At 53.3% G+C, this 16,172-nt stretch overlaps 5 protein-coding genes across 5 annotated transcripts; 2 read left to right on the top strand and 3 right to left on the bottom strand.

Annotated features, from left to right (window-relative positions):
• Positions 1-10: 10 nt before the first annotated feature.
• PG994_000253 (uncharacterized protein) lies at positions 11-3,660 on the bottom strand (the record flags this gene model as incomplete). The annotated part of the gene is made up of 2 exons (XM_066851662.1): positions 11-2,036; positions 2,096-3,660. The coding sequence occupies 2 exons, from the start codon at positions 3,658-3,660 to the stop codon at positions 11-13; spliced, it is 3,591 nt and encodes a 1,196-aa protein (XP_066722294.1).
• A 1,296-nt stretch (positions 3,661-4,956) lies between these two features.
• On the top strand, positions 4,957-5,814 carry PG994_000252 (uncharacterized protein; the record flags this gene model as incomplete). The annotated part of the gene is made up of 1 exon (XM_066851661.1): positions 4,957-5,814. One exon carries the CDS (start codon positions 4,957-4,959, stop codon positions 5,812-5,814), a length of 858 nt encoding a protein of 285 aa, XP_066722293.1.
• A 310-nt stretch (positions 5,815-6,124) lies between these two features.
• PG994_000251 (uncharacterized protein) lies at positions 6,125-7,243 on the bottom strand (the record flags this gene model as incomplete). The annotated part of the gene is made up of 1 exon (XM_066851660.1): positions 6,125-7,243. One exon carries the CDS (start codon positions 7,241-7,243, stop codon positions 6,125-6,127), a length of 1,119 nt encoding a protein of 372 aa, XP_066722292.1.
• Positions 7,244-8,638: 1,395 nt separating this feature from the next.
• PG994_000250 (exocyst complex component Sec5) lies at positions 8,639-11,818 on the bottom strand (the record flags this gene model as incomplete). The annotated part of the gene is made up of 3 exons (XM_066851659.1): positions 8,639-8,980; positions 9,067-9,324; positions 9,389-11,818. 3 exons carry the CDS (start codon positions 11,816-11,818, stop codon positions 8,639-8,641), a joined length of 3,030 nt encoding a protein of 1,009 aa, XP_066722291.1.
• Positions 11,819-12,732: 914 nt separating this feature from the next.
• Positions 12,733-14,244, top strand: PG994_000249 (isocitrate nad-dependent; the record flags this gene model as incomplete). Its single annotated transcript, XM_066851658.1, has 6 exons — positions 12,733-12,819; positions 12,874-12,945; positions 13,114-13,200; positions 13,260-13,382; positions 13,454-13,792; positions 13,843-14,244. 6 exons carry the CDS (start codon positions 12,733-12,735, stop codon positions 14,242-14,244), a joined length of 1,110 nt encoding a protein of 369 aa, XP_066722290.1.
• Between the last annotated feature and the right edge of the window lie 1,928 nt (positions 14,245-16,172).

Here is a 16,172-nt window from a genome sequence, read left to right as displayed (position 1 = left end):
AGCCTTTCAACTAAGCGGCCGCTGTCGGGCCGGCGGACGTCTCCCGTTGGCGCTTGACCACGTAGTACGTGATGAGGCTCTTGGGGTCGTCCTTCACCCCCTTCATGCACTCCCAGAACTTGTGCTCGCCGACACGCGCGTGCAGGGCAACGCAGAGCTGGACGGCGTCCATGCGCACGCCGCTCTCCCGGCTCTCGAGGCAGCGGGCCGCGAGGTTGGCCAACCCACCGGTCTCGCTATCATTGGGGGTGAACGTGGGGCGCGTGTCGATAAGCTGCTTGAGCACGTGCAGGCCCATGCTGAGGCTACGAGAGCCGGCGGCGTCCATCTCCATTTCGCGCAGGCGGCGCGTCATGGTGACGGTGATCTCGTCAGCGTCTCCGAGAAGCACAAGCTCATCGGCCAAGAGCTCCAGACCACTGACGATATGCGTGCGGGCTTCGTAGGCGGCGCGGGTAGTAAGTAATGCTTCCAACCCCATCGAGACGTGAGGTTGAAAGTTGTCACGTAGTTTCTTCAAGAGAAGTTTGATAGTCGCCAAGACTTGGGCCTTGACATCCTGCAACTTCCCAGTGCTGAGATCCGGCAGAGGGGCTTCCAGATACTGGAACAGCCCGACAAGGAGCGCATCAAATCTGTCGTCTGTGAAAAGACCATTGTTATCCCGTATAAGAGACTGTAATTTGCGGAATCCGTGGACGTCGAGAGTGCGCGACTTGACGCGCGCAGTACCACTTTCTAGTAGGCGAGTATGCTGGCGGGCTTTTTCTCGACTGACTGGTGCGTCCTCCCCTACGCCGTCGACAGCGCTCGGAGTCAAAGTCAAGCGGGCGGCATCTTCATTGACATGTCTTGCTTCCAAAACAGGTCGCTCAAAATCCCCATTGGTTCTGGGCCGTGGGGTAGTGGAGGGGGATCCAGCAGTGAAAGGATCCTCATAGACCTGGAGTGTTTTTGACGGCGTTCCCGGTAGTGTCTCCTCCCTCCCCTCACTGAGTTTCACCTCTTCGGGCTGGACAGGTTCTGGGACAGGCACCGCGGGCTCTGAGACTTCCACAGGTTGTTCCACGGGTTGTGGGTTTTCTGTGGGCTCCAAAGATTCTACAGGTTCTGGAGATGCCATGGACTCTGCAGGTTCTGCGGGGGCCGGGGACACTATAGGCTCCGGAGACTTTACAGTTTCCACATGTGCTGCGGGCTCTTGGTGTACCTCCTGCGGCTCAGGAACCACAGACGGCTCCCTTGTAGGTATCGGTCTGACATGTTCTTTGAGCTCTGAGACGTTTGGGACGACCAGAGAGAACTCTTCATCTGCCTTCGAAGGGCTACTACTAGGATCAAACGCAGGCATGGTAGTCTGAGCTTTGACCGGGGTCTGTTGTGGCGATTCCGCAGCTGCCGCCTTGCCTGTCGCCGTCGTTGGTCTTGGCGGGCTCAGTACACTAGACTCGCTGAGTGTAGGTTGGTGCCCGGGTCTAGGTCTCGGAGCCGTCCTCCTAGGGGACCCCGAGATGACTTTGGGGGTGACAGCCTTGGATCTGACCTCGCCAGGACTGGATCTCTCGGATAATAGGCCATCGTTGTTGCGACCGGAATACGGCCCGGCAGTAGCGGGTCGGGGCGCCATTTCTGGCCGGGGCGCCATCTCGGGTCGCTTTCGTACAGGCCTCGTAGGGGCAGCAGACATACCTCCATGGCCAGCCATAGCTTTCGCCCGCGTCTGACCTGTAGATGCAGCAGCGCTGGATTGGGCGGAAGAGCTCGATGTCGATGTCGATATCGTGGGCGCTGCGCGCTGCGGGGATATCGTAGCCATTGCAGAGCCTGGGCGTACTGGTAGATTCTTTACCGCAAGAGCCTTTTTCTGTGCCAGCATAGCGTCTCTCAGCGATGGTTTCGATGAGGTTGTTATTGTGCTCTTTGAGAAGCCCATGCCTGGGCGCGCTGCTGGCTCAGCTCCCTTCTTGGGCGAGTTGGGATTGTGAGGGTCCTTTTGTAAAAGCTTCTGCGCCGTAGAATCTAGGTTCTCCATAATCCTATCAAACAAGTCAGTACACTGCCTCGATTTCTAGAGAAGGGGGCTGGGCCAGCTCACGCTTCTGCTCTCGCGGGCCAAACAGTAGCAAATACCCAATATGTTGACCGCATCTGCTCACGAACGCCAGGGTTCGCATCACCTAGACCCTTCTTGATGCACTTCTCTATGAGCTCGAGACCCCCTGAATGTTCAAGGTGGTGCTTATGGTGCGACTCCTTGTTGATCAGTGTCTTCAACCATCCGGCGGTATAGGTCCGGGGCTGTACGTTCTTGTCCTGGCAGGCACCCCAGACATGTTGCATGATCCTAGCATTGTAGGTAGTTCTGCCGAGAATCGTATCAACACAGCCATTGGCCAGCTGTGACATGATCTTCTTGGTCGCGGCACAAAGCTTGATGAAAGTCTGCATCAGTAACTCGACCATGGGATCCATACCAGGGCCGAAAGTTATGGCCATGTCTTGAACAAGAGCGCATCCCTCCTTCGCCAAACTTGTTCGTAGGGTCATGCATGCCTTGATGATGCCATCTAGCATGCTCTTACACGAAGCCAAAAACTGATCGGGGAAGTTTTGAGGCACATTTCCGGCAATGATCTTTCTTAACTTCGTCATGCTTTCTTCGCGTTTCAGCCAGTTTTGTTCGGTCTCCTTGCCCTCAAACCATGGGTGCATCTCCCGGAAGATATCATCTAGCTCACGCGACGTGTTGACGTATGCAGGGTCGACTGGTTCCAGACGCAGCTCTGGTGCGGGCGTTGTAGGTCTCTCGCTAGATATGGAGGACACACTGGCGGCCAAGTTGCCTCTCGGCCTGACGAGAGGCGCAGAATCTGGTCGTTCCTCGGGCATCGCTCTTTTGGCTGTCGCAGGGCCAGGGGCTAGTTCCTTCACAATGGCCGATTCTATCGCTGGGCGCACCTTGAAGTTCTTTAGCTGTTTCTTCAAATCGGATTTCGCAGCATTCGGGGCGTCTCTACAAAACACTTGGTCAGCGTTCGCGGCAAATGAAGAGCACGTAATATTCGGGGGAGCGCACCTGAACAGTTCTATAACTGTCATCTTGGCGGTGTCGCGCACCATTCCATCGGCATCCTCCAACAGCTCCATTAGTGTGGGAACGTATACTCTGAACTGCAAGCCGTGCTCCTTATGCATCTGCAGCAGCCACTGCATACTCGCTTCCTTGGCCCGGGGATTTTTCCCGGCCATAGCGACGTTGCGCACGAATCGCTCGGCCTCGATTGGCGCAGCCCCGTACATGGTCGTCATAGCTTGGATGGCCAGAGCCCTGAACTTATCCTTTGGATCACCCAGCTTGTCCACAATCAGCGGCATCGTATGCTTTGCTTCCTTCAGGATATACTTGGGCTCCTGTCGTGACAGGCGCGTAAGTAGGTGGTTGAGTGCGGTAAAGCCGGCATTGACAAGGAAGGAGTGCTGGGAGCTCGAAGCCAGTCGCAGGGCCTCGAAGAGCGGCGCGACACACGTGTCCGGAACGTTATGCTGCTTGATGGCGGACTTGGCGGCAGTGACGTGATGGGCTTTCGTATCGACGGAGACATCTTTTTTCAATATCGCCATCAGGTCAGCGACCTGCTGGTCGGTAAGCTTTTCCGCCATCTTCACCCGTCGCAAGGGTATGTGAGCTGATATTTCGACAAGTCAACGGGTATCGGTTTTCTCTCTCTATAGAAAGTTACAGAACAGTTAGTAATCGTCCTCGTGCGCGTCGCATTCGGCCGAAGGGGTTCAGGTAGCGAGAGAAAAAAAGAACGTGGATCAGAGGAGCGTCTTTTTATTCCGTCTGGCTGCCGTGCTAGACAGGAAATAGAGAAGAAAAGAAGAAAACGTACTCAGACTGGGTGTAGGGTTGGTGTTGGCTTCGCAAAGGACTGGCTTGTTCAAGTAGGATCTAGAATATGCAATAATGACATTGGTCAAGGACATGCCAGGATTGCGGTTGTGATTTGTCAGATGGCTATGGATCAGTCGATGGTGGTTGCGAACGGGAGGCCGTTAACAGCGAAAAAGAAGCATATGAGATGGTGTAGCAGGTTTTGTTGTCGCGACGCATCCCACAGCCCAATGATAGGGACCAGACAGGTGTTGTGTTTTTCCCGGGACCAGTCAATCAAGTCGAGCTGTTGCCGATCAACCACACAGCATGCAGCAGCTGCAACTCCAACTCGCATGCAGCAAACAGCTTCTGCGGAGACTCAACGCCGATAGATTGTGGAGTTTCAGCCTTTATCTCAATCCAGCCCAACGAAAGACTTGGGCCTAATAGAAAACCCGCCAAAGCGAGACATTGATTGGGTCTCTAGCCAGACTCTAGCGGCCGTTCGCCCACACTAGAGCGGCATGGTCCCCTGTAACTAGAGGACAGTACCCTTGCCAACCCAGACGGTGATCTCGAATAGGCATGATACGGGCACTTATTTGTAAAAATGAGGGGCAGATTCAGCAGCAGCAACAACCTCGCTGAGACTTCATGGTTGGTTGATGCACGTACGTATACAAGTGAAGGCATCATCTAGACATCTTGCTTTGTTCCAGGAGCAAGATGTCCATCAGTCGTGTCAAATCAAATAGTAGATAGCCTGTAGGAGACTTAATATGCGAAAAGGTTTCATAGCACATCAAATACACCAATAGATCCTCAACTATGTAGACATTGACCTACCTAAATAAGTAGATGCCGGCCACTGGTCCTCCCGATTTGGATGAACACATAAAGGCGGCAGCAGGCAACCCCGCATCAGCGACACCTGCAGCAGCACAATCACACACAGCAACCGAAAGTGCATAGAGGTTGACTGTCATTTTTTTTCGTCCAAATATCCTATTATATGCCTCTGCCATCCTTAACCACCCCTGTCCCCTTGCCCGTCTTCATGCCCGGTATGTCTTACCAGCATGATGCTCTCCTCCTCCCCAACCGACGCGGAGCCTACTCCGTCGCCCGTGCCTCCGGGTGGGGTGGTACCCGTGACCGAATCCTCCGGGTCCCCCTTCACCAAGTCTGCCGACTCCTCCTCCACACCAACCACCACCTCCTTCGACCTCCCCAAACTCCGTCTGCAGTTCCACGACCTCGCGCACCCGGGGTCCTCCATCTTCCTGACCTCCGTGGTGCCGCCGCAAATCTTCAGCGCCGCCGTGCAGAACGTTCTCTCCCACCTGTACAATGCGCCAGGATATCCGCACCTACACCCGCCCCCCACGCGGTCCGTGACGCTGATCCTGCGGCCCATGGGCGGCGTCGCCTACACGACGGGCATCGACCTGGACGACGACCACAAGGAGATCCACCTCTCGCTCGAGTACGTGGCCGGCATCAACCCGGCCGGGCGGCGCACCCACGAGATCACGGGCGTGCTGACGCACGAGCTGGTTCACTGCCACCAGTGGAACGGCCAGGGCGCCGCCCCGGGCGGGCTGATCGAGGGCATCGCCGACTGGGTACGGCTGCAGTGCGGGCTGGCACCGCCGCACTGGAAGAAGGAGCGGGCGGCCAAGTGGGACGCTGGCTACCAACACACGGCATATTTCCTCGAGTACTTGGAAGGTCGATTTGGGAAGGGAACGGTGAGGAAGCTGAACGAGAAGTTGCGAGCCGAAAAGTATGAGGAGAAGGCCTTTTGGACCGGAACGCTGGGTCGGCCAGTGGAACAGCTCTGGGAAGATTACGGGAAAACATTACAAGCCAAAGGTGATAGTGGTGCCGGCCCCCAGGATGGCAAGCAGACTTTGGATGAAGCCACGCAGACTTAAGTTACTGTCGTAGTTTTTGCATCATCTCCACGTTCAAAGACATGCAAATGCACAAGTGCTGATGAAGAGTACTGTAGCATGGACCTGCGATCACATTATTATAAATAGAAATATAGAACACAAATTGTGTATACTGAGAAATGATGATATCCGTATGTTCATGTGACTTCCAGACGCCAGGAATACTCAATTGCCAGAAAGACGAATGCAGAAATGCCATAAAACCCCTTGATCCTATCGACGCCTTGGCCCCATAAAACCCTATTGTAACACCATACGAAGAATACAGTAACGAATTTTGTCGAGTAGGTTACGAGTGGATGGGCTGGGGCCCATCGTTCTCACTGACAACGCTACCGACCTCAGACCAACTGTTGGGGGTGGCCATGCCTTCGGACTCGCTGACCACATCGTAGTACCGTGAGTGTCCCTGTGAGTCGACCGAGCGTGCGTCTTCCGCCAGATCCTCCCCGGAACCAGCGAGCGAGTTGGAATCCGTCGGTGTGCGCATGCCCTCGCTGGCCAGTTCGGGTTCGGAGAGCGGACCAGCGGGCGACTCTGGGAGAGGCGAGTAGAAGCTGGGATGCGCTGTCTGCGCCCAGGCTTGGATAGAACTGTAAGCATCATCACGGTCTTCAGGGCCTGCTGTCATGTATTCGTCCTGGCCCAGTTGTCGCTCAAGGGTAGAAGGGGGAGCCTGTGCAGGAGTTGCGGCATCGATAAGGCTGGGCATGTGCTCAGGCGGAGCGGAAAGAGTGGCACTTCTCGGCGTCTCATCGCGGGCGACGTGCGAGACGCTATAAATATCGGTGTCGTCTTCTTCCTGTTCGAGGTCCATCAAGCTATTCTCAAGCGCAACGTGCTCGTCGATGCCGTTCTCGTCAGCAAAAAGGTTCGTGTATGGGGAGTAGTTCAGGCTTCGTGGTCCATCTCCGCGGCGTCTCAAGCCGTCAGCTTCTTCGCCTCTGACGTTGGCTCCGGTGCTGAAGACGAAAGTTCCCTGATCGCCGCTCGCATCTTGCTTCAGAAATTCATCGAAACTTGTCTTGGTCTTAGGCGTGGACAGGCTCTCTTCTTTGACGTGCTGTTTTCCCCGCTTCTCTTCGGCAATCGCATTCCAATACATTAATTCTTCTCGCTGGCGGCGACGGGTTTCGTCATCTGCATCAACACCCAGCTCGCCTTCTCGGACATCGATACCCCGCGAGCGAAGAAAGCCTTCGGCGTCTTCCGGTCGGTTAAACAGATTCTCACGGTCTTGCGGGCTGATGCTGTCCCCAAGTGAATGTAGGGCGATTGCGATACGCCGTCGAAGATCTTCGGCCATCCGTCGCAACTCTGGCGATTCGTAGATAGCGATGCCGGCGGCTATCACAACCGACGCGGCGATAACGCCGACTGATAGTGCGGCATGGTTAATAGGTGGCATATTGGCAGGGATTTGAACGACGAAAGATTATGATATGCCAATGTCCAGACAAAAAAGGATGCAAAACCCAAGGCAGGGAGGAATAACAAGAAATGATTAGGAAAGCAATTCATCAATCTCAAATAGGTAGCATGGTGGCCAAGTAACAATGTCCAGCCACGCAACCGCTTCGCCTCGTGCGTTTTCGCCACCACTGGGCGTTGGAGCTTCAGGTTTACTAACTGACCATTTGATTGGCAGCAGTCGAAACGCTCCACGCACCAACACTTGACAACCTAGCAGAGCTCAGAGCTCAGGTGCCGCCATGAGGCACCTAGGGACGTTGCCAATCATGGTGGGAGAAAAGAGGGGATCGACAGGCTATGGATCGACGGGGGCGGGGCAATCTCCTGCCCCAAATAGAAATAGACAGACATACCTTTGATGGCCAATGGAGCAGGCATTTCGGCGAGATGAGACACGACTTCACGGCCTCTTGAAGACAAAATCGATGTTGATGGAATGAGGAAAGGGAATAAGTAGGAGGGGAGATAGGAGGGAGGGTTGTAATTCGAGGTAAACGGATGGATGTACCGGGAGACAGGAAAATGCCTGGGGAAGGCAGACTTCCAGAAAGAGCTTTGGATGATCATGTACCTACACCGTTATGGTTTTGCCTGGGTTTGGATGATACGGGAGTTTCCCCTCCACTCTTCATTACAAGCGTTCATTGCCATCCATGTCTGTCGCCTGCTACCACCTACTTGCCGTGCCCGTGGTCCATGGCGAGTACCTAAGCGCCATTGCGCTCCAGGAATCGGAACTCAAAGCCCGCGTGGCGTACACCACCTGGACTTATTCTGCGCAAGCCTACCTACGTAACTCGGATCGGATTTCCAAGGCCGTCACAAAAGCCGTGGGCCTTTGCAGTTTCAGTGCTACAAGTTACAACCCTCGAGATCGCAAATGGACAAAGAGTCTCGATCATAATTGAACCGGCAGGCAGATTACCATATGCCATATAGAGCCGAGTATTGGAACGGTAAGATTGAGAGTGACGACCTCACGACCTTGGCGCGGGGCATTGACCCCCAGTACAGCTTACTTGTAGCTGCATACTGCTTGAGATATGCAGACACAATAATGGCTCACTGTTTTCATACACATGCTGGTACATGTAGTATTAGGCATACGACGGTAGGGATTATATGTGCATAATTCTGCTCCAACGCGTGAGTGCTTTTGAGAACCAACGAGCAATTTAATACAAAAAAAACTACAGGTCCAAATGAAGTTCCGTCGGGTCTGGTGATGATCCATATTTACCTGTTAGAACATTTAACATTCGTCTCATTATGGCTACTGTATGTAAGTGGGCGAATTTCGTCATAAACTCCTGCTATTTCCTCTGCTCCATCAACCCGTCACAGTCCTTTCAACCTGGCTCTTCCGCGGCTTCTTAAAGCAAGCAAAGGAGTTCTTGCTGAGGTCGCGCAGCTTCTTCAGCACATCTCGCATCCCGGGCAACTCGCCCTGCAGCCGGGCGCGAGCCGCGTCGTCCGTGCGGCTGTCCAGCATGCTATAGATCTCGCTCTGAAGGCCGCTGGCGCGCTCCGTCGTGTACTGGCTAAGAGTCTGCGCAACGAACTCGACGTCCAGCGTGGCCTGCATGAGAGCCCCCAAGTCGTAGCGTGCAGACCGCGCCTTGAAGGCTTCCAGCAGTTCGCGCGAAAGCTGCTCCAGGAGGTAGGAGAGAATCTGCGGCGTAAGAGAAGGCGCGGTGGTGGACACTTGTGTATGGACAAGAACCAGCGATAGCAAAGCCTCGTGATATACGGCTTGACTTCGGCTGGTTTTGGTGAGCTTCCCCAGTTAGGATCCTCGGAAAGCCCAGCGTGAATTATGCGGCGCAGGTTCTCAATGGACGGCTTGGTGTACGTTTGGAACAGGCGCGCATCGATTTGGCCTAGCACATCCTTGATTGTTTTGGATTCGTCGGTGAGTTTGACTGAAAACGAATTCTCAAATTGGCCATTCAGGTTCGGGACCACTTGAGAGCGTAAGGCTTGTAGGTTGCTGAGGGTCAGAAGCATGCGGACATTCTGATTCATGATGTTAGCTTATATAGTTCATCTTCCTCCGATTAGAAAAGCAAGCGCAACTTACCCGGTCACCAGCGTCGATGCCCTTCATCCCGACGTTGAGAGAAGCCCTCGCGCTCCCAGAGTGAATTGGCGTCTCCAAGTCCGTCGTCCACTCATCGTCGGCTTTCTTGATCGACCTTTCGGCATTTTCCACCATGCCACTTAGCGCCTTGTACAGTGTAGTCACGTACTGACTGCGCACCATCTGCAATAGTTTCGTTGGCGGAGGCAGAACAATATCAGCAGTGTCAGGCTTGGTCATGGCTTCAGAAATGTAGAGTATCTTTTGCATCCCGCCCAGCAAAGCTCCTTCAAAAGCAGCAAATGTTGTGGGCATGCGAGTTACATCACCCAGCTCCCGAGACCTTTGCCAGTCCTCGACATACTTGATGTTCTCGGCATCCTTATTCCACGCAGCACAGATAGCGGTGACACACCTCTCCCGAGCCGCACCGACCAGGGTCTTGAGATGCTCAACCTGTTTCTCATCAAACTGGGTTACTGGCGTGATGCTAGCCATCTCGGATGCACCAGACCCGACAAAAGCCAGCATCTTTGAGAGATAGTGCACGCCACTGACCGAATTGGCGTTGGGCGGCCAGAAAGCAAACTTCTCCCAAGCCTCGCCGCGTCTTGGGGATGGTGGCGGCAAGTTGTTCGAGTCAAAGTTGAATCTGGGATCCCGGAGCGCGGTGGGTGTCAACGATGCCGATACTGGCGTTCCAGGTGATGGCGGCAAAGGTGAGAAAAGGAGCGAGATGTCCTCAGGGGGCGCGCCGGCAAAGAATTCGAGGACATGTTGTCGTATCATGTCGACAAGTTCAACTGTGCCCTTCCTTAGATCGAGCGTACCCTGCTCTGATAGGCGATGATGCTGGCGGGACTCTCCATTGAACCCGATAGGAAGAGATGACTGCGTCTTGCCCTCGATAAAGCCATCTACTGTCTGCCAGAATTCTAAAATTTCGCCCAGAATCCCTTGTGTCGATAGTAGCATGTTCAGGAATTGAAGCATTTTTTCCCACAGTTCGATTACGTCTGGTGAATCAATTCCATCTGGTTTGCTTTCAACGGATTGCCGGCCGAGTGCCCGAAGATGTCCTGCCACGCTTTGCGGTGTTGGCTTCTGCCCATTGGCCAGTCGTCGTCTGAGGACCTCAATCTCGACTTTTCCACGATCTGCTACAGACGAGATCTTACCCTTCAGGTAATCATACCTGCTAAGTAGCCATACCCAGATGGGGTTGTCTTCCACGCCAAGCTCAAGGAGCAGAGTAATCAACTCCATGTGTTGATCTTGGGGCCGGCCGGCTTGTACCTCTGTCTTGGACACGCCGTTGAGCGAAATGAGCTTCTTCCAGATATCCCTTTTGAACGTCTGCATCTGATCGTCGACATCGTACCACATGCGAGCGGCCAGCAATATCTGATAGGCTTGGCTTTCGCTTGGCGCAGTGGTGCCTAAGTCTTGCACCAGTCTCCTCGCGTCATCAGCGAAGCGGCGTGCGCGAGTGTACTCTTCTACCAGAGTCTCATAATCACGCCGCTTAATGCTGTCAGCTACGTTGGAGCTGGCTTCGATATAGTCCCTGAAGCGTTCGATGGAGTACTGGACCGTCTTCAGGTTCTCCTCCTTCTCTCGTCCGCCGAGCGCAGGACCCCATACATCTTCCGCTTTGGCTGAAACATCGAGCAGCGGTGTCTTGATACCCATTACACCATAATCGCTTTCTTTTACCAAAGCATTCTTTTTCCGAGCATCTGCACCCGGAGACAGGGGTGAGACCAGCGGGTTTGCACCCAAAGCAGCGCCACCAATACTATTCCTGAAGCTGCTCCTGCTAGCATGCCTCGAGTGAGCGCGTGCCCGTGTCGGCGATGGCGGCTCGGCACCCCTGTACTTCATTTCTTTATAGACATTGTCGATGGTAGCCTTGGCCTTGACGAATCGTTCGAAGTTGGACTCGACAAGGACCTTCAGAGACGCAGACTTCAGGTCAATAGATTGGGATAGGCTGTCCAGACCAGACTCGAGCATCCGGGTATCGTCGAGCGCATGTAGTTGGGAAAGGAATAGCGATGGCGAAAAGTTGGTCGAGGACAACAGAAATTTGGTTCTTAATCGTGGGTCGTCTTGTACAGGAAATCCAAAGCGTCGCAAGGACCCCACGACGCTGTCGCTGCCTCCCAGGGGATCAGGCTCGTCCCGCTGTACCAGACTACCAACACCACCTGTCGATATTTCGGAACCGGGCACGATGCTTGTTCTATTACTGACAGCGCGCTCAAGGGCTTGGTATCGTGATTTGCGACGGTTGTGTTTCTGCTTTTTCAGGTCGGCCTCGCTGTCCGAAGCGTCGCTGTTGTCCTTATCCGTGGGCCATTCTGCCGGAAATGCGGTCGGTACGCCGTAGAACTCCAGCACGTTTCGCTCGAAGTCGGGGGCAGCCATGGCTATATCATATGCTCAATTGATGGCCGTCGAGACCAAGCATTTTTCTCATCAGGATACCGACATGAGACCAGTTGCAGACGATGCCTATGTTTTGGCGGGATGTATTGTCTTGAAGTCGGGGATGGGCGTCGCAATGGTAATCCACGGGACTCGGTATCCCTGTCTCCCTAGAGGTTTGCGACCGTCCGGCCCCATTTGTGCCTAAGACTCCTGCCGGGAAAAGGTGGGTCATACATAATCGACGAATGACGTTTGAAACGGTATCATGCTTACAGTCCAAGATAGTATTATAAGTATGCAATTGAGTTAGGCCTTTTGATACCTACACAAAGTTTAATACACTAATAAGTCCAGGTTGAGTCTTTTCCCCCAATTGCCTCGTTACTAGGCTGGCGAATATAGGATTGTATGTTCCTGGTTCCATTTCCACGTTCAAATCGGATCATGCGCCCAGCCTACTGAGGTCAACCGTATCGTGTGCCGCCTGCATACATCTTCCCCTATCTCCCATATGTGAGCACTCAAGCAGCTTGATAACCGTGTATGGGAACATGTTGTCTTCAAATCACCTAGAGAGTGTGGCCATGGCTAATCGAAATGTAGATAAGAAATAATATGTAGAGAAGGCTTGTATCGAAGCTTTCGGAGAAGACGCTCAATGACATATTTCTTTACTTATTTAAGCCGGATTTTAGCCGCCTGTCGGACTAGGCTAGAGCAAATTTACATCTGATAGCATAGCCGGGGCCAGCCGTAGTGTGAGTGATACCGAAGCTTTTATCCCTCGAAGAAAGCTCTTTGCCTGCAGAATACCAACTGAATTTTTGTATTGCTAGCCTCAACGCCATTCACGCAGTTTGCAGGAGCTTTTCTACATCTTTTATACCCGCTCCTCTCCGACAATATTCACAATGCTGGCCATTCGAAGCGTCTCGGCGCCCATGCGACGCCAATGCGTCCGCGCAGCTCCTCGCGCCGCTGCAACTCTATCTTTCCAGGTGAGACCAACATGCCGCCTGGCTCTGCCTACTTGCGCCATTGGCAACTAACAGATATCTCAATGGCAGAACCGACGATTCTACTCAGACAAGGTGGCCAAGTTCACCGGACAAAAGGACGCCAGTGTATGTCTTTCCTGCATCCAAACCTCGCGATCGATTTGCGCAATATAAAAGCACTCAGTCTACTTGCCATGCCATGCTGCCTGTGCAATCGACAATCACCACGAGTCACAACATCACGGTGAACCATGCGACGTTATAGGATACCCGTCTAACTGGATATCCACATAGGGAAACTTCCCAGTCTCGATCATTGAGGGAGATGGTATTGGTCCTGAGATCTCGCAGGCTGTGAAGGACATCTTCGCCGCCGCCAAGGTTTGTTATTACCAATAGTCTGAGATACGCCAGGATTTCCAGCTAAAAGAAAAATGCAGGCACCTGTCTCTTGGGAGCCCGTTGACGTCACACCTATGCTCATCGACGGCAAGACCACCATCCCCCCGGCGACAATTGAGAGCATCGAGAGGAATAAGGTTGCCCTTAAGGGACCCCTCGCCGTGAGTATACCCCTTCCAGACCTTTAAGAAACAAAGGACGGCAGAATCTCTAACTAGTTCCGAATCACCAGACTCCCATTGGCAAGGGTCACGTTTCCCTCAACCTTACCCTGCGCCGCACATTCAACCTCTTCGCCAACCTGCGACCTTGCCGATCTGTTGCCGGCTACAAGACCCCTTACGACGGTGTCGACACTGTTCTCATCCGTGAGAACACCGAGGGTGAATACTCCGGAATTGAGCACATTGTGGTTGATGGTGTCGTCCAGAGCATCAAGCTCATCACTCGCGAGGCTAGCGAGCGTGTTTTGCGATTCGCTTTCCAGCACGCCACCGAGATCGGTCGCAAGAAGGTCCGCGTCGTCCACAAGGCCACTATCATGAAGATGTCCGACGGTCTGTTCCTGAACGTCGCCAAGGATGTTGCCAAGGACTTCCCCACATTGAATTCGATGCTGAGCTGCTCGACAACACTTGCCTGAAGATGGTTACCGACCCTCTGCCCTACAACGATAAGGTCCTGGTCATGCCCAACCTTTACGGTGACATTCTGTCCGACATGTGCGCTGGCCTGATCGGTGGTCTCGGTCTCACGCCCTCCGGCAACATTGGTGACCAATGCTCCATCTTCGAGGCCGTCCACGGTTCAGCTCCGGATATTGCTGGTCAAGGAAAGGCCAACCCCACGGCTCTGCTTCTCAGCTCCATGATGATGCTGCGACATATGGGCCTGAACGAGTACGCGAACAGAATCGAGCGTGCTGCTTTTGATACCCTGGCGGAAGGCAAGGCGTTGACGGGCGATCTGGGCGGCAAGGCCAGCACCACCGACTATGCCCAGGCCATCATCTCTAGACTGTAGATACCACCATCCCTCGGCGATCATCCACTTTCCTTCTCTACTTTCCTTCCCTATAATGCATCACAGTGGGAGCGCAAGGGAGGGGTAGTTTTACACAGTAGACTGTACAACAGACGGGACGAATCGGCATGATTGATTGAATAGAAATGAATTCAGAAACACAGGATCTGTATGAAGGCACGTGTCGTGATACCATTCCTCGGTGATTACTATGGGTAGGTAAGTATGGCTGTGCCTTGTGCTACGTTACTGGTATGGCAGGCACAACTCCTAGGAAGCATGTCTGACGCGTATCGTCATTAACTAGCTGTATCTTCCGTACGTAGTATGTGGCAGTTCCGAGCTGCATTCTTCATCATCTAGGTACCCATCGCGACGAAGTAGATATGCGCTCTTGGCTTGTAGTTGCGAGTTAGCGGAGCCGAGACGGCAGCTCCCGCGCAATGACGGGACGAACTACCTGGAGGCTACAGTATGCCAATATGTATGCGCTTCCGGAAGACCATCAGATTTTCACCCAATGCCGAACATGCTCGAGTATTGCTTCCCAGGTCTAGTTGCCACTCCTATATATGTTACAATCCCAGGATACATAGGTGGCATAGAGAGGACATTGGCGTTGTATGTCTTCACTGACCCCGCCCAAACTTGAGGGCTCGGCCAGTGACGGGATGCATCGGCCAGGGTTGCTGGTTTCAGGGTATTGGGGAAATGCGGTATCTGTCCGTACACGACTCTTCATCCACAAGTGCCGTGTGGGGGGACGGCATGTCAGTCTGGGGGTGCGTCTCTAGCTGCAGATGCGAATGTACAAAAGGAATTCTTCTGCATGCAGCGTTGCATGGGGGCCATTCCCAAAATCCAGTTTGCTTTTCGTCCGAGGGCTCCAGAGCATGCATGGTCATGAGGCATGAAGTAATAAGTGCATCAGAATTGGATGGACAGGGTAACCTATTTGACTGTCCTCCTCACATAGCTTTGAAGTTGGTGAAAAATCACGACGCCTCCTTACGCGGCTCTCGGTTGTCGGAAGGGGCAATTGGGCACGCGGCTGGAACTTCCCTGCTCCCGCTGCTGCGTACTACATGTACAGTTGAAACTGAAAGCATTGGAAGACTGACGACGATCAGCTAGATGTTAACCAATCGGTGGTGTAGTCAAGGCATATTTCTATACGGCGCACATGTGCCAAGCGCTTACAGTATATCTCCGCGGCACAGCATTACAGTAATGTAATATGGAATCCAACGTAGACTACTCCGTACCTACCTTACATATGCACAGTAAGGCATACATATGTGAGCGTGTCTGTCTCAGCCACCATGGCGAAGGTGGGTAACGATGGTCATGAACTTGAAGGCACGGAAAAGATGGTAGTTGTAGCTCCTCGGGTAAACCGAATGGAATGGGAGGACATGTGCGATGAGTTGAGAGAAATTGATTCATTTATTGATGGCGCCATTCAGCCAACAACAACAACAACTTCTCTCTCCCCTGCATCCATCCAAGGAGGCTAAGGCTAGGCGAAGGAATCAAAAAGGTTAATGGAGACAAGCTTTTGATTGTTTCCTCGAAGTGCCTAGTGGGTGTAACGTCATAAGTCAGCATGGTGCGCAGTGGCGTGGGAGTCGGCACAGTCGGTCGGCCGGGGTGTTTACGACTACATGTGGATTGACCTGGAGGGTACTCCGTTGTAGGAGCGGGAGAATTGTCGGCTTCGCCTTTTCGAGTCATCCGAAGAGCGAAATCATTCGGCCACCGGCAAATCCATTCAATCGCAAACGAGCGCAAATGGCCAATGCTGGTAGTCAAAGCAACACATAGACTTTACTAATACTTACTGCGAAGATCGAGCCGGAACTCACGGAGTTGGCTTCCTGTGTACACGTACTTTGCTCATGCTGAAAATACAATCAAATGAGCGCTAT

Source organism: Apiospora phragmitis, assembly GCF_038363925.1.
Source record: "Apiospora phragmitis strain CBS 135458 chromosome Unknown utg000001l:1.0-2902119.0:1.0-2906034.0, whole genome shotgun sequence".
Taxonomy (NCBI): domain Eukaryota; kingdom Fungi; phylum Ascomycota; class Sordariomycetes; order Amphisphaeriales; family Apiosporaceae; genus Apiospora; species Apiospora phragmitis.
This window is presented reverse-complemented; position numbering and strand designations above follow the sequence as displayed.